This window comes from Bombina bombina, chromosome 2 (genome assembly GCF_027579735.1).
Source record: "Bombina bombina isolate aBomBom1 chromosome 2, aBomBom1.pri, whole genome shotgun sequence".
NCBI lineage: Eukaryota > Metazoa > Chordata > Amphibia > Anura > Bombinatoridae > Bombina > Bombina bombina.
In genome coordinates, this window is record NC_069500.1 from 513,314,201 (window position 1) to 513,340,195 (window position 25,995).

Sequence of the window (25,995 nt, forward strand, 5' to 3'; positions counted from 1 at the left end):
TTCGTATGAGACTCTGCTAAATGTAAAGACTGAGCAAGTACCAAGATATCGTCCAAATAAGGAAATACCACAATACCCTGTTCTCTGATTACAGACAGAAGGGCACCGAGAATCTTTGTGAAAAATTCTTGGAGCTGTAGCAAGGCCAAACGGTAGAGCCACAAATTGGTAATGCTTGTCTAGAAAAGAGAATCTCAGGAACTGATAATGATCTGGATGAATCGGAATATGCAGATATGCATCCTGTAAATCTATTGTGGACATATAATTCCCTTGCTGAACAAAAGGCAATATAGTCCTTACAGTTACCATCTTGAACGTTGGTATCCTTACATAACGATTCAATAATTTTAGATCCAGAACTGGTCTGAAGGAATTCTCCTTCTTTGGTACAATGAAGAGATTTGAATAAAACCCCATCCCCTGTTCCGGAACTGGAACTGGCATAATTACTCCAGCCAACTCTAGATCTGAAACACAATTCAGAAATGCTTGAGCTTTCACTGGATTTACTGGGACATGGGAAAGAAAAAATCTCTTTGCAGGAGGTCTCATCTTGAAACCAATTCTGTACCCTTCTGAAACAATGTTCTGAATCCAAAGATTGTGAACAGAATTGATCCAAATTTCTTTGAAAAAACGTAACCTGCCCCCTACCAGCTGAACTGGAATGAGGGCCGTACCTTCATGTGAACTTAGAAGCAGGCTTTGCCTTTCTAGCAGGCTTGGATTTATTCCAGACTGGAGATGGTTTCCAAACTGAAACTGCTCCTGAGGACGAAGGATCAGGCTTTTGTTCTTTGTTGAAACGAAAGGAACGAAAACGATTGTTAGCCCTGTTTTTACCTTTAGACTTTTTATCCTGTGGTAAAAAAGTTCCTTTCCCACCAGTAACAGTTGAAATAATAGAATCCAACTGAGAACCAAATAATTTGTTTCCCTGGAAAGAAATGGAAAGTAGAGTTGATTTAGAAGCCATATCAGCATTCCAGGTCTTAAGCCATAAAGCTCTTCTGGCTAAGATAGCCAGAGACATAAACCTAACATCAACTCTAATAATATCAAAAATGGCATCACAGATGAAATTATTAGCATGCTGGAGAAGAATAATAATATCATGAGAATCACGATTTGTTACTTGTTGCGCTAGAGTTTCCAACCAAAAAGTTGAAGCTGCAGCAACATCAGCCAATGATATAGCAGGTCTAAGAAGATTACCTGAACATAGATAAGCTTTTCTTAGAAAAGATTCAATTTTTCTATCTAAAGGATCCTTAAACGAGGTACCATCTGACGTAGGAATGGTAGTACGTTTAGCAAGGGTAGAAATAGCCCCATCAACTTTAGGGATTTTGTCCCAAAATTCTAACCTGTCAGGCGGAACAGGATATAATTGCTTAAAACGTTTAGAAGGAGTAAATGAATTACCCAATTTATCCCATTCCTTGGAAATTACTGCAGAAATAGCATTAGGAACAGGAAAGACTTCTGGAATAACCGCAGGAGCTTTAAAAACCTTATCCAAACGTATAGAATTAGTATCAAGAGGACTAGAATCCTCTATTTCTAAAGCAATTAGTACTTCTTTAAGTAAAGAGCGAATAAATTCCATCTTAAATAAATATGAAGATTTATCAGCATCAATCTCTGAGATAGAATCCTCTGAACCAGAAGAGTCCAAAGAATCAGAATGATGGTGTTCATTTAAAAATTCATCTGTAGAGAGAGAAGATTTAAAAGACTTTTTACGTTTACTAGAAGGAGAAATAACAGACAAAGCCTTCTTTATGGATTCAGAAACAAAATCTCTTATGTTATCAGGAACATTCTGCACCTTAGATGTTGAGGGAACTGCAACAGGCAATGGTACATCACTAAAGGAAATATCTGCTTTAACAAGTTTGTCATGACAATTATTACAAACAACAGCTGGAGGAATAGCTACCAAAAGTTTACAGCAGATACACTTAGCTTTGGTAGATCCAGCAGGCAGTGGTTTTCCTGTAGTATCTTCTGGCTCAGATGCAACGTGAGACATCTTGCAATATGTAAGAGAAAAAACAACATATAAAGCAAAATAGATCAAATTCCTTATAAGACAGTTTCAGGAATGGGAAAAAAATGCCAAACATCAAGCTTCTAGCAACCAGAAGCAAATGAAAAATGAGACTGAAATAATGTGGAGACAAAAGTGACGCCCATATTTTTTGGCGCCAAATAAGACGCCCACATTATTTGGCGCCTAAATGCTTTTGGCGCCAAAAATGACGCCACATCCGGAACGCCGACATTTTTGGCGCAAAATAACGTCAAAAATGACGCAACTTCCGGCGACACGTATGACGCCGGAAACGGAAAAGAATTTTTGCGCCAAAAAAGTCCGCGCCAAGAATGACGCAATAAAATGAAGCATTTTCAGCCCCCGCGAGCCTAACAGCCCACAGGGAAAAAAGTCAAATTTTTAAGGTAAGAAAAAATATGATAATTTAAAGCATAATCCCAAATATGAAACTGACTGTCTGGAAATAAGGAAAGTTGAACATTCTGAGTCAAGGCAAATAAATGTTTGAATACATATATTTAGAACTTTATAAATAAAGTGCCCAACCATAGCTTAGAGTGTCACAGAAAATAAGACTTACTTACCCCAGGACACTCATCTACATGTTTGTAGAAAGCCAAACCAGTACTGAAACGAGAATCAGTAGAGGAAATGGTAAATATAAGAGTATATCGTCGATCTGAAAAGGGAGGTAAGAGATGAATCTCTACGACCGATAACAGAGAACCTTATGAAATAGACCCCGTAGAAGGAGATCACTGCATTCAATAGGCAATACTCTCTTCACATCCCTCTGACATTCACTGCACGCTGAGAGGAAAACCGGGCTCCAACTTGCTGCGGAGCGCATATCAACGTAGAATCTAGCACAAACTTACTTCACCACCTCCCTTGGAGGCAAAGTTTGTAAAACTGATTTGTGGGTGTGGTGAGGGGTGTATTTATAGGCATTTTAAGGTTTGGGAAACTTTGCCCCTCCTGGTAGGAATGTATATCCCATACGTCACTAGCTCATGGACTCTTGTTAATTACATGAAAGAAATTCTGTTTACATGTTGAGCACTTCATTCCACTCCTCGGTCATCAGTGGCTCAATGCATGGAGGTAATCGGATTGATGGTAGCGGCAAAGGACATCATACCGTTTCCATGGTTTCATCTCAGGCCTCTGAAGTTAAGCATGCTCAGGCAGTGGAATGGAGATGATACAGATTTGTCTCCTCGAATAACCCTAGAACAAGAGACGAGGGACTCTCTTCAATGGTGGTTGTCTCTGAATCATCTGTCCCAGGGGACGTGCATTCGCAGACCGTCATGGGTGATCGTGACAACGGACGCCAGCCTTTCAGGTTGGCGAGCAGTCTGGGGTTCTTTAAAGGCTCAGGGAGTGTGGAATCTCTCATTCCCATCAATATCCTAGAGTTGAGAGCAATCTTCAATGCTCTTCGTGCCTGGCCTCAGTTGGCTTCGGCTCAATTCATCAGATTCCAGTCGGACATCATAACGAGAGTGGCTTACATCAATCATCAGGGAGGAACAAGGAGTTCCTTAGCGATGACCGAAGTAGCCAAGATAATCCAGTGGGCGGAGGCCCATTATTGTCATTTGTCAGCAATCCACATCCCAGGGGGGGAGAACTGGGAGGCGGATTTTCTGAGCAGACAGACCTTTCATCGGGGAGAGTGGGAACTCCATCCGGAAATATTTTCCAGACTGATTCTCAGATGGGGTCGGCCGGAATTGGATCTCATGGCGTCTCGTCAGAATGCCAAACTCCCGAGATACGGGTCCAGGAATCCCCAGGCCGAGCTAATAGATGCCTTAGCGGTTCCTTTGTCCTTCAACCTAGCATATCTATTTCCCTTGTTTGCTCTTCTTCCCCGGGTTATTGCTTGGATCAAACAGGAGAAGGCGTCAGTGATCCTCATCGCTCCTGCGTGGCCTCGCAGGATTTGGTATGCCGACTTGGTGGACATGTCATCTCTGCCTCCCTGGACACTTCCATTGAGGAAAGACCTTCTCATTCAGGGACCCTTCCTTCACCCGAATCTAGTTTCTCTGAAGCGAACTGCTTGGAGATTGAATGCTTAATTCTATCCAAGCGAGGTTTCTCTGATTCGGTCATAGATACCTTAATTCAGGCACGTAAACCTGTAACTAGGAAGATTTACCATAAGATATGGCGTAAATATCTTTATTGGTGTGAATCTAAGGGCTACTCCTGGAGTAGAGTTAGGATTCCTAGGATTTTGTCTTTTCTCCAAGAAGGATTGGAGAAGGGATTATCAGTGAGTTCCCTAAAGGGTCAGATCTCTGCTTTATCTATTTTGTTACACAAGCGTCTGGCAGATGTTCCAGATGTTCAATCTTTTTGTCAGGCCTTGACTAGAATCAGGCCTGTATTTAAACCAATTGCTCCTCCATGGAGTTTGAATTTAGTTCTTAAAGTTCTTCAAGGGGTTACGTTTGAGCCTATGCATTCTATAGATATTAAGTTATCGTGGAAAGTTTTGTTTCTTGTTGCCATTTCTTCTGCTCGAAGAGTGTCAGCTTTCGGCATTACAATATAATTCGCCTTACCTTATTTTTCATTCGGATAAGGTGGTGTTACGTACTAAACTTGGTTTTCTTCCTAAGGTTGTTTCAGACAAGAACATTAATCAGGAGATTGTTGTTCCTTCCTTGTGTCCTCAGAAGGAGCGTCTTCTACACAATTTGGACGTAGTACGTGCTTTAAAATTTTACTTACATGCAACTAAGGACTTTCGTCAATCATCTTCTCGGTTTATCATTTTTTCTGGAAAACATAAGGGTCAGAAAGCTACGGCTACCTCGCTTTCTTTTTGGCTGAAGAGTATCATCTGCTTGGCATATGAGACTGCTGGACAGCAGCCTCTTGAAAGAGTTACGGCTCATTCCACTAGGGCTGTTGCTTCTCATGGGCATTCAAAAATGATGCTTCAGTTGAGCAGATTTGTAAAGCTGCAACTTGGTCTTCTCTTCACACTTTTTATAAATTTTATAAATTTGATACTTTTGCCTCGGCTGAGGCTACTTTTGGGAGAAAGGTTCTTCAAGCAGTGGTACCTTCTGTTTAGGTTACCTGTCTTGTCCCTCCCTTTTCATCCGTGTACTCTAGCTTTGCTATTGTATCCCATAAGGATGAAATCCGTGGACTCATCGTGTCTTTAAAAAGAAAAGAAAATGTATGCTTACCTGATAAATTTGTTTCTTTTTAGACATGATGAGTCCACGGCCCACCCTGTTCTATGAGACAGGTTATTAATTTTTGTAAACTTCACCTCTGCACCTTGGCTTTTCCTTTCTCTTCCTAACTTCGGTCGAATGACTGGAGTGGGAGGGAAGGGAGGAGCTATATAAAAGCATTGCTGTGCTCTTTGCCTCCTCCTGCTGACCAGGAGGCATAATCCCATAAGGATGAAATCCGTGGACTCATCGTGTCTAAATAGAAACAAATTTATCAGGTAAGCATAAATTCTCTTATATACACATACACACACATACATACTGGCCGACAAGCTTTTCTCCAAACCCTCTTCAAAAAAAAAAACACAACTAAAGAATCTTCACCTTGTGCCAAGGAAAACATTGGTTCTCAAACCAGGATAGATAAGTGCACCATGCCTTGTGATTAATGCATCTGGTAACCAGTTTACGAGCCTGGATCAGAGTATTAATGACCCTCTCAGAAAAACCTCTCTTGGATAGAACTAGGTGTTCAATCTCCATGCAGTCATCCTCAGAGAATCGAGAATTTGGTAAAGAATTGCACTCTCTGAGGCAACCTCCAAGGAGGAGAAGACAAGTCCATCTCTGGAACTCCCCACCTTGGAGTTTTCTCTGAAAACACCTCCTGATTGAGAGACCATTCCAAAGTCTGTCTACTCAGGAAGTCCGCTTCCTAATTGTCCACCCCCGAGATATAGATCGCTGAGATGTGATCAAATGTGAAGTAATGCGAAACACTTCATTCATGGCTAGGGAACTCCTTGTTCGTCCCTGATTATTGATATAGGCTACGGATGTAACGTTGTCTGACTGGAATCTGATAAAGCAAACGTGCAGCTGCGGCCATGCCATCAAAGCATTGAAGATGTTGATGGGCAGGGAGGACCCCTCCATCGACCAAGTTCCCTGAACTTTCAAGGAGCCCCACACCGCACCACAACCTAGTAGGCTTGTGTCCATAGTCAAAATCACCCAAGATGGTCTCAGAAAGCATGTGCCTTGAGACAGGTGGTCTTGAGAGAGCCACCAGGAGAGAGAATCTCTCGTAACTTGGTCTAGGGAGATCAACTGAGACAGGTCGGAGTGATCGCCAATCTACTGACTGAGCATACATAGTTGTAAAGGTCTCAGATGGAAGCATGCAAAAGGAATAATGCCAATGTCCTCTACCATGAGACCAACCACTTCCATACATAGAGCTACTGAGGGACGAGCAGTGGACTGCAATGAGCGGCAAGAAGACAGGAGCTTGATTCAACGCTGATCCATTAGGAAGATCTGCATGGAAATCGAATCGATAATTGTTCCTAAAAAGAACACCCTGGTATTGGGAACAAGAGAACTCTTGCTCAGATATATTTTCCAACTGTGGGACTGAAGGAGACACAAAAGTGTGTCTGTGTGAGATCTTGCTAAATGAAAATATGAAGCCTGAACCAAAATGTCATCTTTTTTGGGAACGACAAATAGATTTGAAAAGAACCCTAGGCCCCATTCTGATGGGGGTACTGGGACAATCACTCAGAGAAGCAAGGTCCTTTACACAAATTTAAAAAGGCTGTTTTCTTCTCTGGCTTTGAAGAAAGTTGACAGAAGGAATCTGACTCTTGAAGGACTAGACGAAAACCTATCCTGTATCCCCTGGGAAAAAACGTCCAAATCCCAGGTTTCCTTAAAGTCCCTAAACAAAGCGTCCAGAAAAAAAAAAAAAAAAAGATAGGCTGCCCTCTACATGATCTGATCCCGGATAGAGGGCCCCCCTGACTTGTTGTCAGGAAAGGGCTTCTTGGACTGCTTGCGCTTGATCCAGGATTGACCAGGTTTCCAGGTACACTTAGATTAGTCCGGCTTGGAATAAGCCTGGGATCTCTGTCCATTGTTTGTACCAGACTGCTGGAGACTCTTAGATCTGGATTTCTTGTCCTGGGGAGGAAGGCACCTTTCTTTCCCCCATTCACCGTGGAAATAATCGCATCCAGGTGTCACGATCCCCTCCTTTCATCGCCGTCTCACCGCGGCTTCCAGATCTCTTCGGTTTTCATTACGTCACATTGCCTAGCAACGTGACGCATTCTCGGAAACTCCCTCTGACGTCACGGCCCTCTCTCTCAGCCTTTAAATCACGGCGGGAGATATTACTCGGGGCCCATTTGTAAAGTCCTGTCTTCGGTTCTGTGAGTACTCTGATTTATCTGAATATTGCCTACCTGACTTTGCCTAATCTATATCCCTCAACCTGTCTTCTGGAAAACGAGCATTGCCTGTCTGACCTTGCTAAACTTTCTCCCCTGGATTTATTAATTCCTGTCTGTCTGACCTTGCTTGCCTCAATCTTTGCAAACCTGCTTAAAGGGACATTATCTTTGTTTGTTACAAACTTGCTAAAAAACATAATTTATGTAAGAACTTACCTGATAAATCAATTTCTTTCATATTGGCAAGAGTCCATGAGCTAGTGACATACGGGATATACAATCCTACCAGGAGGGGCAAAGTTTCCCAAACCTCAAAATGCCTATAAATACACCCCTCACCACACCCACAATTCAGTTTAACGAATAGCCAAGCAGTGGGGTGATAAAGAAAGGAGTAGAAAGCATCAACAAAGGAAATTTGGAAATAATTGTGCTTTATACAAAAAATCATAACCACCATAAAAAGGGTGGGCCTCATGGACTCTTGCCAATATGAAAGAAATTAATTTATCATAAATTATGTTTTCTTTCATGTAATTGGCAAGAGTCCATGAGCTAGTGACATATGGGATATCAATACCCAAGATGTGGAGTCTTCCACTCAAGAGTCACTAGAGAGGGAGGGAATAAAATAAAAACAGCCATATTCCGCTGAAAAAATAATCCACAACCCAAAAAATAAGTTATTTTCACTTTTGAAAGGAAAAAAACAAATCAAAAGCAGAAGAATCAAACGGAAACAGCTTAATACGAACTAAAGCCTGTACAAAACTGTGAATATCAGGAAGTATAGCTATATTTCTGTGAAATAAAACAGAAAGAGCGGAGATTTGTCCTTTCAAGGAACTTGCAGACAAACCCTTATCCAAACCATCCTGAAGGAACTGTAAAATTCTAGGAATTCTAAAAGAATGCCAGGAGAATTTATGAGAAGAACACCATGAAATGTAAGTCTAGAGACAGATTTACGAGCTTGTAACATAGTATTAATCACTGAGTCAGAGAAACCTCTATGACTCAGAACTAAGCGTTCAATTTCCACACCTTCAAATTTAATGATTTGAGATCCTGATGGAAAAATGGACCTTGAGATAGTAGGTCCGGCTGTAATGGAAGTGGCCAAGGCGGGAAACTGGACATCCGCACCAGATCCGCATACCAAAGCCTGTGTGGCCATGCTGGAGCCACCAGCAACACAAAAGACTGTTCCATGATGATTTTGGAGATCACTCTTGGAAGGAGAACTAGAGGCGGGAAGATATAAGCAGGTTGATAACACCAAGGAAGTGTCAGCGCATCCACTGCTTCCGCCTGAACATCCCTGGACAGGTATCTGGGAAGTTTCTTGTTTAGATGAGAGGCCATGAGATCTATCTCTGGAAGCCCCCACATCTGAACAATCTGAGAAAACACATCTGGATGGAGAGACCACTCCCCTGGATGTAAAGTCTAGCGGCTGAGATAATCCACCGCCCAATTGTCAATGCCTGGGATATGCACCGCAGAGATTAGACAGGAGCTGGATTCCGCCCAGGCAAGTATCCGAGATACTTCTTTCATAGCTTGGGGACTGTGAGTCCCACCCTGATGATTGACATAAGCCACAGTTGTGATATTGTCTGTCTGAAAACAAATGAACGGTTCTCTCTTTAGCAGAGGCCAGAACTGAAGAGCCCTGAGAATTGCACGGAGTTCTAAAATATTTATTGGTAATCTCGCCTCTTGAGATTTCCAAACCCCTTGTGCTGTCAGAGATCCCCAAACAGCTCCCCAACCTGAAAGACTCGCATCTGTTGTGATCACAGTCCAGGTTGGGCGAACAAAAGAAGCCCCTTGAACCAAATGATGGTGATCTATCCACCATGTCAGAGAGTGTCGTACATTGGGATTCAAGGATATTAATTGTGATATCTTTGTATAATCCCTGCACCATTGATTCAGCATACAAAGTTGTAGAGGTCTCATGTGAAAACGAGCAAAGGGGATTGCGTCCGATGCTGCAGTCATGAGACCTAAAACTTCCATACACATAGCCACTGAAGGGAATGACAGACTGAAGGAGCCGACATGCTGCGACCAATTTTAAACGTCTCTTGTCTGTTAGAGACAGAGTCATGGACACAATCTATCTGGAAGCCTAAAAAGGTGACCCTTGTCTGAGGAAACAAGAAACTTTTTGGTAAATTGATCCTCCAACCAGGTTTCCGAAGAAACAACACTTGTTGATTCGTGTGAGATTCTGCAGTATGTAAAGACTGAGCTAGTACCAAGATATCGTCCAAATAAGGAAACACTGCAATACCCTGTTCTCTGATTACAGATAGTAGGGCACCCAGAACCTACGAAAAGATTCTTGGAGCTGTTGCTAGGCCAAATGGAAGAGCAACAAATTGGTAATGCTTGTCTAGAAAAGAGAATCTCAGAAACTGAAAGTGTTCTGGATGAATCGGAATATGAAGGTATGCATCCTGCAAGTCTATTGTTGACATATAATGTCCTTGCTGAACAAAAGGCAGAATAGTCCTTATAGTCACCATCTTGAAAGTTGGTACTCTTACATAACGATTCCAAATTTTCAGATCCAGAACTGGTCTGAACAAATTTTCTTTCTTTGGTACAATGAATAGGTTTGAATAAAACCCCAAACCTTGTTCCTGAGGAGGAACTGGCATTATTACCCCTGAAGACTCCAGGTCTGAAACACATTTCAGAAAAGCCTGAGCTTTTACTGGATTTACAGGGATGCGTGAGAGAAAAAAAATCTTCTCACAGGAGGTCTTACTTTGAATCCTATTTGATACCCTTGAGAGACAATGCTCTGAATCCAGTGATTTTGGACAGATTTCATCCAAAAATCCTTGAAAAACCTTAATCTGCCCCCTACGAGCTGAGCTGGAATGAGGGCCGCACCTTCATGCGGACTTAGGGGCAGACTTTGGTTTCCTAAATGGCTTGGATTTATTCCAATTTGAGGAAGGCTTCCAATTGGAAGCAGATTCCTTGGGGGAAGGATTGAGTTTTTGTTCCTTATTCTGACGAAAGGAACGAAAACGGTTAGAAGCCTTAGATTTACCCATAGGTTTTTTATCCTGAGGCAAAAAAAAACTCCTTTTCCTCCAGTGATAGTTGAAATAATAGAATCCAACTGAGAACCAAATAAATTATTACCTTGGAAAGAAAGAGATAGTAATCTAGATTTAGATGTCATATCAGCATTCCAAGATTTAAGCCACAAAGCTCTTCTAGCTAATACAGCTAAAGACATGGATCTAACATGAATTTTGATAATATCAAAAAATGGCATCAGAAATAAAATGATTAGCATGTTGCAGTAAGCGAACAATGCTAGATATGTCAAAATCCAATTCATGTTGCGCTAAATTTTCCAACCAGAAAGTTGATGCAGCCGCAACATCACCCAAAGAAATAGCAGGTCTGAGAAGATGACCTGAATATAAATAGGCCTTCCTTAGATAAGATTCAAGTTTCCTATCTAAAGGATCCCTAAAGGAAGTGCTATCTTCCATAGGAATAGTGGTACGTTTAGCAAGAGTAGAAATAGCCCCATCAACTTTGGGGATCTTTTACCAAAACTCTATAGATTTTGCTGGTAAAGGATACAATCTCTTAAAACTTGAAGAAGGAATAAAGGAAGTACCCGGCTTATTCCATTCCCTAGAAATCATATCAGAAATAGCCTCAGGAATGGGAAAAACACCAAGGGAAACCACAGGAGGTTTAAAAACAGCATTTAAACGTTTATTAGACTGAACGTCAATAGGACTGGTTACCTCGACATCCAAAGTAATTAACACTTCTTTTAATAAAGAACGCATATACTCTATTTTAAATAAATAAGTAGATTTGTCAGTGTCAATATCTGAGGAAGGATCTTCTGTTTCAGATAGATCCTCATCAGAAGAGGATGAATTATTATGTTGTTGGTCATTTGAAATTTCATCAGCTAAATGAGAAGTTTTAAAAAACCTTTTACGTTTATTAGAAGGTGGAAATGCAGACAAAGCCTTCATAATAGAATCAGAAACAAATTCTTTAAAATTTACAGGTATATCATGCACATTAGAAGTTGAAGGAACTGCAACTGGCAATGTACTATTACTGATAGAAACACTATCTGCATGTAAAAGTTTATTATGACAACTATTACAAATGACATTCGGTGGAATAATTTCTACAATTTTACAACAAATGCACTTAGCTTTGGTAGAACTGATGCCAGGCAGCAATGTTCCAGCAGAAACTTCAGAGGCAGGATCAGATTGGGACATCTTGCTCAATGTAAGAGAAAAAACAACATATAAAGCAAAATTATCTATTTCCTTAAATGACAGTTTCAGGAATGGGAAAAAATGCAAAAGCATAGGCCTCTTGATAGAAAAGAAAACAGGAGGCAAACAATCAATGGGGTATTGAAATAATGAAGAAAATTTGGCGCCAAGTATGACGCACAACGTAATGTAAAAATGACCGGAAATGACACATTTGCGTCACTGACGCCACCGTGTGAAAGGTCTCAACGTCACGTATGACGCCGGAAATGACGAAGTTGCGTCAAAAAACGTATTTTTCCGCGCCAAAAATGACGCAATAAAGTCTAGCATTTGACGCACCCGCGGGCCTAACACCCGCAATTGCAAAAAGTAGTCAAATTGAAAAAAAAAGACTAAAACCCCAGGTAAGAAATAAATCTCTTAAAGTGTTTATATTCCCAAATATGAAACTGACAGTCTGCAGAAGGAAATACATGAACCTGACTCATGGCAAATATAAGTACAATACATATATTTAAAACTTTATATAATTTGCATAAAGTGCCAAACCATAGCTGAGAGTGTCTTAAGTAATGAAAACATACTTACCAAAAGACACCCATCCACATATAGCAGATAGCCAAACCAGTACTAAAACAGTTATTAGTAGAGGTAATGGTAAATTGAGAGTATATCGTCGATCTGAAAAGGGAGGTAGGAGATGAATCTCTACGACCGATAACAGAGAACCCATGAAAAAGACCCCTGTTAGAGAAATCATCGTATTCAATAGGTGATACTCCCTTCACGTACCTCTGACATTCGCTGTACTCTGAGAGGAATCGGGCTTCAACAATGCTGAGAAACACATATCAACGTAGAAATCTTAGCAGAAAACTTACTTCACCACCTCCATAGGAGGCAAAGTTTGTAAAACTGAATTGTGGGTGTGGTGAGGGGTGTATTTATAGGCATTTTGAGGTTTGGGAAACTTTGCCCCTCCTGGTAGGATTGTATATCCCATATGTCACTAGCTCATGGACTCTTGCCAATTACATGATAGAAAGGAACTTTATCATTTGTTTGCTGATATCCTGCTTAAAGGGACATTATCTTTGTTTGTTGCAAACCTGCTAAAAAGGAACATTTATCATTTGTTTGCTGATAACCTGCTTACAGGGACATTATCTTTTGTGTACTGACAAACCTGCTTAAAGGGACATTTTCTTTTGTGTACTGACAAACCTGCTTAAAGGGACATTTTCTTTTGTGTACTGACAAACCTGCTTAAAGGGACATTATCTTTGTTTGTTGCAAACCTGCTAAAAGGAACAGTTATCATTTGTTCGCTGATAACCTTCTTAAAGGGACATTAACTTTGTTTATTACAAACCTGCTAAAAAGGAACATTTATCTTTTGTTTGCTGACAAACCTGCTTAAAGGGACATTACCTTTGTTTGTTGCAAACCTGCTAAAAAGGAACATTATCACCTGTGCGTCAATTCAGTTCTCAAGACGATATACTGAGTTACTATTTCTTTTGGGAAGACCTTATATCCTGCTTATTTTGTTTCCTGAGTGGGTCACGTCCTGGATATTTCTCAGTGTGCTAGCGTGTGTTTTAATTTTCACGCTAGCAGTTGGGTTAAATCCTGGGCTGATTCTATATGGCTGACAATACAAACGGGCCATAAATGGACCCCACTGAATTATCCATGGCAATGGCCCACCAGGGACAATTACTGAGATCTCATGCTACCCACTTGCAATCCTTGGACTCTAAGCTGGATCAAATAACTACATTATTACAGAGCTTGGTTGCTCCTATTCCTCCCAATCCTAATCCTATTGAGGCATCTCCTCCTCCGATTCCCAACAATCAATCACAAGGACAATTGAGTCCTAGGATACCTCTTCCAGACAAATATGACAAGAATCCTGAAGACTGTAGGGGTTTTCTGAATCAATGTCGACTTCACTTTCGTAACAGTCCTACCCTTTTTGCTACTCCCTCTTCTAGCACTACATTCCTCATTTCCTTAATGAAAGGAAGAGCTTTGGCCTGGGTATCACCTTTGTTAGAAAAGAATGATCCTATACTTCAGGATGTGGATGCTTTTCTCTCTGTATTCTCTAACGTGTTTGACAAACCTGGAAGGTCTTCCGCTGCTGAAGCTTCTCTTTTAGACCTACGACAGGGTGGTCAACCAGTATCTCGATATGCCATTGAGTTCCGCACTCTTGCATCTGAAACTACTTGGAATCAGGGAGCTCTTAGAGCAGCTTTTCACAAAGGACTTTCAGAACGTCTCAAAGATGAATTGGTGTATCGGGAACTTCCAGAATCCCTAGAAGCCTTGATAAATCTTTGTATCAGTCTCGATTACAGATATCGTGAACGCCAACAAGAAAGAGAAAGAAATCAGAGGTCCTCAACTCGAACTCCTTTTCGTCTGGCTCCTCGTTTTTCTAACCCAGTAATGACTGCCTCTCCTTCTCCTGATCAGGCCGAACCTATGGAAGTAGGAACCATAAAATTAACAGAAACGGAGCGTCTGAGAAGACGTTCTCTTGGCCTGTGTTTGTACTGTGGCCTTAAAGGGCATTTATTAAGGGATTGTCCTACAAGGCCACTAAAAGCCAGGGCTTAACTTCTGTCCAGGGAACTAAGTTAAGCCAAAAAACATAATTTATGCTTACCTGATAAATTCCTTTCTCCTGTAGTGTGATCAGTCCACGGGTCATCATTACTTCTGGGATATTACTCCTCCCCAACAGGAAGTGCAAGAGGATTCACCCAGCAGAGCTGCCATATAGCTCCTCCCCTCTACGTCACCTCCAGTCATTCGACCAAGGACCAACGAGAAAGGAGAAGCCAAAGGGTGTAGTGGTGACTAGAGTATAATTTAAAAAATATTTACCTGCCGTAAAAAACAGGGCGGGCCGTGGACTGATCACACTACAGGAGAAAGGAATTTATCAGGTAAGCATAAATTATGTTTTCTCCTGTTAAGTGTGATCAGTCCACGGGTCATCATTACTTCTGGGATACCAATACCAAAGCAAAAGTACACGGATGACGGGAGGGACAGGCAGGCTCTTTATACAGAAGGAACCACTGCCTGAAGAACCTTTCTCCCAAAAATAGCCTTCGAAGAAGCAAAAGTGTCAAATTTGTAAAATTTGGAAAAAGTATGAAGCGAAGACCAAGTTGCAGCCTTGCAAATCTGTTCAACAGAGGCCTCATTCTTAAAGGCCCAAGTGGAAGCCACAGCTCTAGTAGAATGAGCTGTAATTCTTTCAGGAGGCTGCTGTCCAGCAGTCTCATAAGCTAAACGTATTATGCTACGAAGCCAAAAAGAGAGAGAGGTAGTAGAAGCTTTTTGACCTCTCCTCTGACCAGAGTAAACGACAAACAGGGAAGACGTTTGTCGAAAATCTTTAGTTGCCTGTAAATAAAATTTTAGGGCACGAACTACATCCAGATTGTGCAGAAGTCGTTCCTTCCTTGAAGGAGGATTTGGACACAAGGATGGAACAACAATCTCTTGATTGATATTCCTGTTAGTGACTACCTTAGGTAAGAACCCAGGTTTAGTACGCAGAACTACCTTATCCGAGTGAAAAATCAAATAAGGAGAATCACAATGTAAGGCCGATAACTCAGAGACTCTTCGAGCCGAGGAAATAGCCATTAAAAATAGAACTTTCCAAGATAACAACTTTATATCAATGGAATGAAGGGGTTCAAACGGAACGCCCTGTAAAACGTTAAGAACAAGGTTTAAACTCCATGGCGGAGCAACAGTTTTAAACACAGGCTTAATCCTGGCCAAAGCCTGACAAAAATCCTGAACGTCTGGAACTTCTGACAGACGTTTGTGCAACAGAATGGACAGAGCTGAGATCTGTCCCTTTAAGGAACTAGCGGATAAACCCTTTTCTAAACCTTCTTGTAGAAAAGACAATATCCTAGGAATCCTAACCTTACTCCAAGAGTAACCTTTGGATTCGCACCAATATAGGTATTTACGCCATATTTTATGGTAAATCTTTCTGGTAACAGGCTTCCTAGCCTGTATTAAGGTATCAATAACTGACTCAGAAAAACCACGTTTTGATAAAATCAAGCGTTCAATTTCCAAGCAGTCAGCTTCAGAGAAATTAGATTTTGATGTTTGAAAGGACCCTGTATCAGAAGGTCCTGTTTCAGAGGTAGAGACCAAGGTGGACAGGATGACATGTCCACCAGATCTGCATACCAAGTCCTGCGTGGCCATGCAGGCGCTATTAGAATCACTGATGCTCTCTCCTGTTTGATTCTGGCAATCAATCGAGGAAGCATCGGGAAGGGTGGAAACACATAAGCCATCCTGAAGGTCCAAGGTGCTGTCAAGGCATCTATCAGGACCGCTCCCGGATCCCTGGATCTGGACCCGTAACGAGGAAGCTTGGCGTTCTGTCGAGACGCCATGAGATCTATCTCTGGTTTGTCCCAATGTCGAAGTATTTGGGCAAAGACCTCCGGATGAAGTTCCCACTCCCCCGGATGAAAAGTCTGACGACTTAAAAAATCCGCCTCCCAGTTCTCCACTCCCGGGATGTGGATTGCTGACAGGTGGCAAGAGTGAGACTCTGCCCAGCGAATTATCTTTGATACTTCCATCATTGCTAGGGAGCTTCTTGTCCCTCCCTGATGGTTGATGTAGGCTACAGTCGTGATGTTGTCCGACTGAAACCTGATGAACCCCCGAGTTGTCAACTGGGGCCAAGCCAGAAGGGCATTGAGAACTGCTCTCAATTCCAGAATGTTTATTGGTAGGAGACTCTCCTCCTGATTCCATTGTCCCTGAGCCTTCAGAGAATTCCAGACGGCGCCCCAACCTAGTAGGCTGGCGTCTGTTGTTACAATTGTCCAGTCTGGCCTGCTGAATGGCATCCCCCTGGACAGATGTGGCCGAGAAAGCCACCATAGAAGAGAATTTCTGGTCTCTTGATCCAGATTCAGAGAAGGGGACAAGTCTGAGTAATCCCCATTCCACTGACTTAGCATGCACAATTGCAGCGGTCTGAGGTGTAGGCGTGCAAAGGGTACTATGTCCATTGCCGCTACCATTAAGCCGATTACCTCCATGCATTGAGCCACTGACGGGTGTTGAATGGAATGAAGGACACGGCATGCACTTTGAAGTTTTGTTAACCTGTCTTCTGTCAGGTAAATTTTCATTTCTACAGAATCTATAAGAGTCCCCAGGAAGGGAACTCTTGTGAGTGGAAAGAGAGAACTCTTCTTTTCGTTCACCTTCCATCCATGCAACCTTAGAAATGCCAGTACTAACTCTGTATGAGACTTGGCAGTTTGAAAGCTTGAAGCTTGTATCAGAATGTCGTCTAGGTACGGAGCTACCGAAATTCCTCGCGGTCTTAGTACCGCCAGAAGAGCACCCAGAACCCTTGTGAAGATTCTTGGAGCCGTAGCCAATCCGAATGGAAGAGCTACAAACTGGTAATGCCTGTCTAGAAAGGCAAACCTTAAATACCGGTAATGATCTTTGTGGATCGGTATGTGAAGGTAAGCATCTTTTAAATCCACTGTGGTCATGTACTGACCCTTTTGGATCATGGGTAAAATTGTCCGAATAGTCTGGATCTTTAAATCCAGAATTGGCCTGAAAGTTCCCTCTTTTTGGGAACCACAAACAGATTTGAGTAAAACCCTTGTCCCTGTTCCGACCGTGGAACTGGATGGATTACTCCCATTAATAAAAGCTCTTGTACGCAGCGTAGAAACGCCTCTTTCTTTATTTGGTTTGTTGACAACCTTGACAGATGAAATCTCTCTCTTGGGGGAGAGTATTTGAAGTCCAGAAGGTATCCCTGAGATATTATCTCTAGCGCCCAGGGATCCTGGACATCTCTTGCCCAAGCCTGGGCGAAGAGAGAAAGTCTGCCCCCCACTAGATCCGTTCCCGGATCGGGGGCCCTCAATTCATGCTGTTTTAGGGGCAGCAGCAGGTTTCCTGGCCTGCTTGCCCTTGTTCCAGGACTGGTTAGGTCTCCAGCCTTGTCTGTAGCGAGCAACAGATCCTTCTTGTTTTGGAGCAGAGGAAGTTGATGCTGCTCCTGCTTTGAAATTCCGAAAGGAACGAAAATTAGACTGTCTAGCCTTAGGTTTGGCTCTGTCTTGAGGCAGGGCATGGCCTTTACCTCCTGTAATGTCAGCGATAATCTCTTTCAATCCGGGCCCGAATAAGGTCTGCCCTTTGAAAGGTATATTAAGTAATTTAGACTTAGAAGTAACGTCAGCTGACCAGAATTTTAGCCACAGTGCTCTGCGCGCCTGAATGGCGAATCCGGAATTCTTAGCCGTAAGCTTAGTTAAATGTACTACGGCATCTGAAATAAATGAGTTAGCTAACTTAAGAGCTTTAAGCTTGTGTGTAATCTCATCTAACGGAGCTGATTCAAGTGTCTCTTCCAGAGACTCAAACCAAAACACTGCTGCAGCCGTGACAGGCGCAATGCATGCAAGGGGTTGCAATATAAAACCTTGTTGAACAAACATTTTCTTAAGGTAACCCTCTAACTTTTTATCCATTGGATCTGAAAAGGCACAGCTATCCTCCACCGGGATAGTGGTACGCTTAGCTAAAGTAGAAACTGCTCCCTCCACCTTAGGGACCGTTTGCCATAAGTCCCGTGTGGTGGTGTCTATTGGAAACATCTTTCTAAATATCGGAGGGGGTGAGAATGGCACACCGGGTCTATCCCACTCCTTAGTAACAATTTCAGTAAGTCTCTTAGGTATAGGAAAAACGTCAGTACTCGACGGTACCGCAAAATATTTATCCAACCTACACATTTTCTCTGGTATTGCAACTGTGTTACAATCATTCAGAGCCGCTAACACCTCCCCTAGTAATACACAGAGGTTTTCGAGCTTAAATTTAAAATTTGAAATATCTGAATCCAATCTGTTTGGATCAGAACCGTCAGCCGCAGAATGAAGCTCTCCATCCTCATGTTCTGCAAGTTGTGACGCAGTATCTGACATGGCCCTAACATTATCAGCGCACTCTGTTCTCACCCCAGAGTGATCACGCTTACCTCTTAGTTCTGGTAATTTAGCCAAAACTTCAGTCATAACAGTAGCCATATCCTGTAATGTGATTTGTAATGGCCGCCCAGATGTACTCGGCGCCACAATATCACGCACCTCCCGAGCGGGAGATGCAGGTACTGACACGTGAGGCGAGTTAGTCGGCATAACTCTCCCCTCGTTGTTTGGTGAAATGTGTTCAATTTGTACAGATTGACTTTTATTTAAAGTAGCATCAATGCAGTTAGTACATAAATTTCTATTGGGCTCCACTTTGGCATTAGCACATATAGCACAGATGTCTTCCTCTGAATCAGACATGTTTAACACACTAGCAAATAAACTAGCAACTTGGAAATACTTTTCAAGTAATTTACTATAATATGAAAACGTACTGTGCCTATAAGAAGCACAGAAAGAGTTATGACAGTTGAAAGTTAATAAACTGAAAGGTTATAGCATCAAATCTTTGTAAAAAAACACAATTTTAGCAAAGGCTTGTTCCCATTAGCAAAGGATAACTAGCCCTGATAGCAGAAAAAAAGTTACAGAAATAAACGTTTTTTATCACAGTCAACTACAATCTCACAGCTCTGCTGTGAGTGATTACCTCCCTCAAAACAAGTTTTGAAGACCCCTAAGTTCTGTAGAGATGAACCAGATAATGCAGGAAATACAATGAGCTTCTGACTGAATTTTTTGATGCGTAGCAAAAGCGCCAAAAAAGGCCCCTTCCCCTCACCCACAACAGTGAGAGAGATCGGTAAACTGTCATAAATTAAATAAAACAACTGCCAAGTGGAAAAAAATAGGGCCCAAAATATTTTATTCACCCAGTACCTCAGAAAATGAAACGATTTTACATGCCAGCAAAAAACGTTTAACATAAATTAAGTGTTATTAAAAAGCCTGTTGCTAGTCCCTGCAAATTAGGCTAAAGTCTTATGCACACAGTATAATTCCAGTGAAGTGCCATTCCCCAGAATACTGAAGTGTAAAATATACATACATGACAGCCTGATACCAGTTGCTGCTACTGCATTTAAGGCTGAGTTTACATTATATCGGTATGGCAGAATTTTCTCATCAATTCCATTGTCAGAAAATAATAAGCTGCTACATACCTCTTTGCAGATTAATCTGCCCGCTGTCCCCTGATCTGAAGTTTACCTCTCCTCAGATGGCCGAGAAACAGCAATATGATCTTAACTACTCCGGCTAAAATCATAGTAAAAACTCAGGTAGATTCTTCTTCAAATTCTACCAGAGAAGGAATAACACACTCCGGTGCTATTGTAAAATAACAAACTTTTGATTGAAGGTATAAAACTAAGTATAATCACCACAGTCCTCTCACACATCCTATCTAGTCGTTGGGTGCAAGAGAATGACTGGAGGTGACGTAGAGGGGAGGAGCTATATGGCAGCTCTGCTGGGTGAATCCTCTTGCACTTCCTGTTGGGGAGGAGTAATATCCCAGAAGTAATGATGACCCGTGGACTGATCACACTTAACAGGAGAAAATAATTAATTCCCTCCATAATAAACTCTTTGTTCCAGTAACTCTTCAATTTGGTGATAGCAAGATACATACCCAAGCTCTTATTGATTCTGGTGCTGAAGGAGTGTTCACTGACTCCACTTTTGTGTCTACTCACACTATTCCCTTACTAAGAAAGAAGTTTTCAGTTTCTGTCTCTACTGTTAGTGGAGATCCTTTGGGTTCCGGATTCATTCAGTTTACTACTAAACCCATACTTTTTTCTGTCGGAGTACTTCATTGTGAGAAGATATGTTTTGATGTTATTTCTACTCCTCAATTTCCCATAATCTTGGGTCTTCCTTGGCTTCAATTGCATAATCCTACCTTTTCTTGGACCCATGGTGAACTCGCCTCCTGGGGATCATCATGCCATACTGTCTGTCTTCAAGAACTTACTAAAATTTCACTCACTATTGCTCTTACTACCGACACTTCTGGTCCTTTACCTATGCCTTATCAAGATTTTGTCGATGTTTTTTCTAAGAAGCAAGCAGAATGCCTTCCTCCTCACCGTCCATTTGATTGCCCCATTGATCTCCTCCCTGGGGCTCCTTATCCTCGAGGCAAGACTTACCCACTTTCAAGGCCTGAAAATGTAGCCTTGGAAGAATATATCAAAGATAATTTGGCCAGAGGATTTATTCGACCCTCCTCTTCTCCTGTAGGGGCTGGATTCTTTTTTGTGGGAAAAAAAAGATGGCGGACTGCGACCTTGTATCGATTACAGAGGGCTAAATCAAATTACCATCAAGAACAGTTATTCTTTACCCCTTATTCCTGAATTATTCACATATCTTCAAGTTTCCACCATTTTTACCAAACTAGATCTTCGTGGTGCATTCAAGCTTATCCGTATGCGCAAAGGGTGATGAATGGAAGACAGCCTTTAACACTCTATTTGGGCATTATGAGTATCTGGTCATGCCTTTTGGGCTGTGTAATGCTCCTGCTGTTTTTCAACACTTTGTGAATGAGATTTTTCGGGATTTTTTTTAACATTTTTGTCATCATTTACCTTCCACGTCAGGAAGGTACTTCAACGTTTAAGAACCAACCATCTATTTGCTAAACTGGAAAAATGTTCATTTCATCAAAGGTCCATACCCTTCTTGGGATATGTAATCTCCGAATCAGGATTTGAAATGGATCCAACTAAACTTTCTGCCATTTTGGATTGGCCTAGACCTGACTCTCTTAAAGCTCTACAACGTTTTCTGGGCTTCGCCAGTTATTATAGGAAATTCATCAAAGGTTTTGCTACAATTACGTCACCTCTTACGTCCCTCACCAGAAAAGGGCAAAATTGTAAAGAATGGTCTCCTGAGGCTGTTGAAGCTTTTGACTCTCTCAAAGAAGCTTTCTCTTCTGCACCTATCCCCTGTCACCCAAATCCGGATTTTCAATTCATCCTTGAAGTGGATGCTTCTTCTGTTGCTGCTGGGGCTGTTCTTTACCAACGAATACCTGACACAGGAAAGATTCATCCTGTTGGATTCTTCTCCAAGAAATTCACTCCTTCTGAATTAAATTATGACGTAGGCAATAAAGAGTTGCTTGCCATTAAAATGGCCCTGGACGAATAGAGGCATTGGTTGGAGGGTACTTCTTTACCATTTACTATACTCACAGATCATAAAAACCTTCTACATCTTCAAACGGCCAAACGACTGAATTCCAGACAAGCAAGTTGGTCTTTATTCTTCTCACATTTTCATTACAATCTGTCTTATATACCCGGTTCTAAGAACATCAAAGCTGACTCCCTTTCCAGACAATTTCAAGATACCTCAACTCCTGAGTCTGGTACCATTCTTCAACCTCATAAAGTCTTAGCCCAGTTATCAACTTCTTGGTTACAAGACTTACAATCTGCTCAGAAGGATCTTCCTTTGTCTTGCAAACCCCCTGATGGCCTACTCTTTGTTCCTAAACGTCTGCGTTCAAAGATTCTATATTGGGCTCATGACAGTCCTCTCTCTGGACATCCTGGCATCAGTAACACCGCTCGGAATCTCAAGCAACATGTCTGGTGGCCTACTCTTTCTCAAGATGTTAAAGATTATGTCTCAGTATGTACACAGTGTGCCACCAATAAGACTCCTCGTCAACTTCCTTCTGGTTTGCTCCAACCGTTACCCATTCCTCATCAGCCTTGGACCCATTTATCCATGGATTTTATTACCGACCTTCCTCTTTCAGCTGGAAACAACACTATTTGGGTGGTTGTTGACAGGTTCACTAAGACAGCACACTTCATTCCTTTACCTGGTTTACCATCTGCCAAAAGACTTTCTGAACTATTTCTTTTACACATTGTGAGATTACATGGCTTCCCTCTGGATATCGTTTTGGATAGAGGGGTACAATTTGTTTCCCGGTTTTGGAGATCACTCTGCAAACACTTTGGAACAACGATCTTTTTGTCTACTTCACATCACCCAGAATCTAATTGCCAGACCGAAAGGGTAAACCAGTGCCTTGAAACTTATCTGAGACATTATGTGGATCATCATCATTCTAATTGGTCTGGTTATCTCCCACTAGCAGAATTGGCTCATAATGCCCGATACAACTCCTCTCTTCAGACCTCTCCTTTTCATGCGGCCTATGGATTTCAACCCAGAACATTTCCTCTACATACTTCTTCCACAGAAAATCCTGCTTCTGATCTATCTGACCAGAGGTTAACTCGTCATTGGAGGAGGATACGTCTTCTTTCCAAGGCTTCTAAACGTTATAAGTTCTTTTCTGATCTTCGACGGAAGAGAGCTCCCAAATATCGGCCTGGCAATAAGGTTTGGATTTCTTCACGTCATCTTCGCCTCAAGCAGCCTTCCACCAAATTGGGACCACGATATGTGGGTCCTTTCCGGATACTGGGTCAAGTATGTTCTACTGCTTACCGAATTGCTCTGCCCAAGACTCTCAAAGCCCATCCTGTATTCCACGTATCTCTTCTAAAACCTATGTTATCTAATAGGTATTCTAAACCTATGTTCAAGCCTCCACCTCTTTTGATTCATGGACAACCTGAATTTGAGGTCAGTCACATTCTAGATTCCAAACTTCGTGGCAAAAAACTGTATTCTCTCATTCATTGGAAAGGTTATCCAGTTACGGAGCGATCCTGGTTAGACACTGGGAACATCCTCTAAGTTAGGGGACAGGGAAAAAGGAATCACCAGCTTCTGCCATTCCTTGGTAATAATGTCCGTCATGCGAGTCGGAACCAGAAAAACCTCAGGAACTTTAGGCCTGGTTTGGTAACCATATCCAGCTTAGGAATTTTTGGTTCCTCAGATGACTTAGGCTCAGAGACTTAGAGTCGATAAGACCTCCTTGAGTAAGAAGCGAAGATGTTCAAGCTTGAATCTGAAATGCATCTCCTCAGGTTCTGCTCCCTTTACCTCAGCAGAGTCAGGAGAATTCGCCCTCAGAGGCTACTAAGGAATGAGCGTCCTCAGAATGCTGAGATAGACTGGCCAACGTGGTCTCTAAAGGGTTAATGATTCCCTTGGCAGAGGAAACTTATTTAATCTTTCTTTTCTGTTTGCAGCACAGCTTCAGTCGGCTTTTCCTGTTTCGGGCAAAGTCTACTGGTAAATAAACAATCACAGAAGAAGACTCTGCTGAGCTGCAGGGTACTGCATGTGCAACATTAGGAGACTGTTGTCCAGGATATGCCACATCTTTTTCCTCAGTCCCAGAGTCCTGACAGGTGGAGGGCTCTGAAGGGTTACTCCCCGTAGGTGGAGCAGAGATCATCTTCGATCCTCTAGACTTAGACTGGTGCACAACTGTGCAGGTGGACAAACCTAGGCTTCCTCACATAATATACATTTGTCAGATTGCAAAATAGGATAAAATTAGCATACTCTAAGGAAAAGCTAAATTTGTCCTCCATATCTGGTTATTGATGAGAACCGAAACAGAGATGAGCAAGTAATTAAAATAAAAACCCTTTCCCACTGCACCTCTATAACACATGCTGTGACCAGGGCTCTTACCACCTCCCTGAAAGGATGATTCACATCTCCCAGAGCGGCCTTTACCACACACAATAAACTGCTTCTTAGAGCTCCCAACATGATCGGAAGCAAATGTAGAGGGAAGGAGTGCGCTCAACCACGTGAAGTGACATTTGGGAAGACCCGACGAAAAGCGATCGTTACACAAAAAACACTAACTTTATTAAACTTTTTATTTATGACTATAGCCCTCCAATCTTACAAATATGTATGCCACATCTAAAAAGTCTTCCTGAGAAGAAGCCAGTTATGCCCTGCCGATCTCACCCTGCTTGAAGTATTAAAAACCCCAGGCTGCTCTAATTAAATTAATATCCTTCACAGAGGATATTGTAATATGTCCCCCCAGACCACTCTCCTTAGGGTAAACAGGTGCCAGTTGGTCACCTACAGAAGTCCCCTTTATCCTTAATGTGGCCATTCAAATATACCCTGATAGGAAAAGGGTTGAATAAATAAAAACGACTTACCCTCCATGGTCTTTACTGTGGAGCAGACAGCACCTCCAGGTCTGACAGCATCTTCCACTTCTGACAGGGACCTGAGACATGAAGGAAAACAGTGTAAGCTTACACCGGTTGCCAGAGGGGGTGTTGGCAAACAAACACTGGAAGGAGGCTAGGGAAGTTTCCCTGCGACATCCAGGAGCTAACTTACACTATAACTCTTACTAAGAGAATTACATGGCTACTTCAAGAACCCCAGTCCTATCTTGCAGGAAAACTACCCATTAAAGGACTTAAATTCCAAATTCTTCAGAGCACATCATCTGCCTACCTCCTTAGTAGACTAAGACAAAGAATTACTTTCACTATTGACTTCTTTGGGGAAATAAGTGAACATGCACACGCTATTCTAAGTTCGACCTTTGGCGATCGTGGGGTGAGTCCATGAGCAAAAACAGTTTACTTTCAACTCACAATAAGAGTGCAACCCAACACGTGCAAAAAAGCTTACTTCTAGCGCAGTGAACGTTTGAGCAGGATTCTTAATTAGCGCTCCACTTGTAATCTGGCCCAATGTTTTGGGTTGTTTTTTTTGCCTCCTGCCCTGCTTTATTTCTGGATCTGCGTTTATATGTAAACTTGGGGTACTCATTTAAAGTTTGTGTGTACAAACATTTTTTATCAAATATTTCTAAAATCTGTTCATTAGCACTGCAAGTAAAAGAAACAAATGCCAGCATATCAACACCCCTGTTAATTTTCTCTCCTTTTGGTTGCTTACCTCTGCTACAATAACATCACAATCCAGTCCTCTGTTAAAACCCTGAGGGTTTCCTTTAACCCCAACCTGTCAAAAACAAGCTTAAATTAATGCATGTAGACATTATCATTTAGCAGGGATATTAATAAAAAAACAAAAAACTAAGAGATTACCAAGCAGTGTTCCTTTCCATGATTTAACCAGTGACCAGTACGTCCGGTTCTAATAATACGCTGTAACTGATTGGTTTTTACCCAGATTATCTCATCCACTCGCTCATATCTGCATAGAGGTGGAAAAAAAAATTCTGGCCCATTATTAACATTTCAGAGTCAGGATAGT

General features: G+C 41.9%; 1 protein-coding gene across 1 annotated transcript in view; it reads right to left on the reverse strand.

Annotated features, from left to right (window-relative positions):
- METTL3 (methyltransferase 3, N6-adenosine-methyltransferase complex catalytic subunit) overlaps positions 1-25,995 on the reverse strand; it is a 107,377-nt gene that overhangs the window by 10,304 nt on the left and 71,078 nt on the right. Inside the window, exons 8-9 of the mRNA XM_053702284.1 lie at positions 25,827-25,935; positions 25,675-25,740 (exon numbers count right to left, since the gene is read on the reverse strand). Of these exons, the coding sequence (XP_053558259.1) occupies positions 25,675-25,740; positions 25,827-25,935 (175 nt within the window). The remainder of the gene's footprint in view (positions 1-25,674; positions 25,741-25,826; positions 25,936-25,995) is intronic.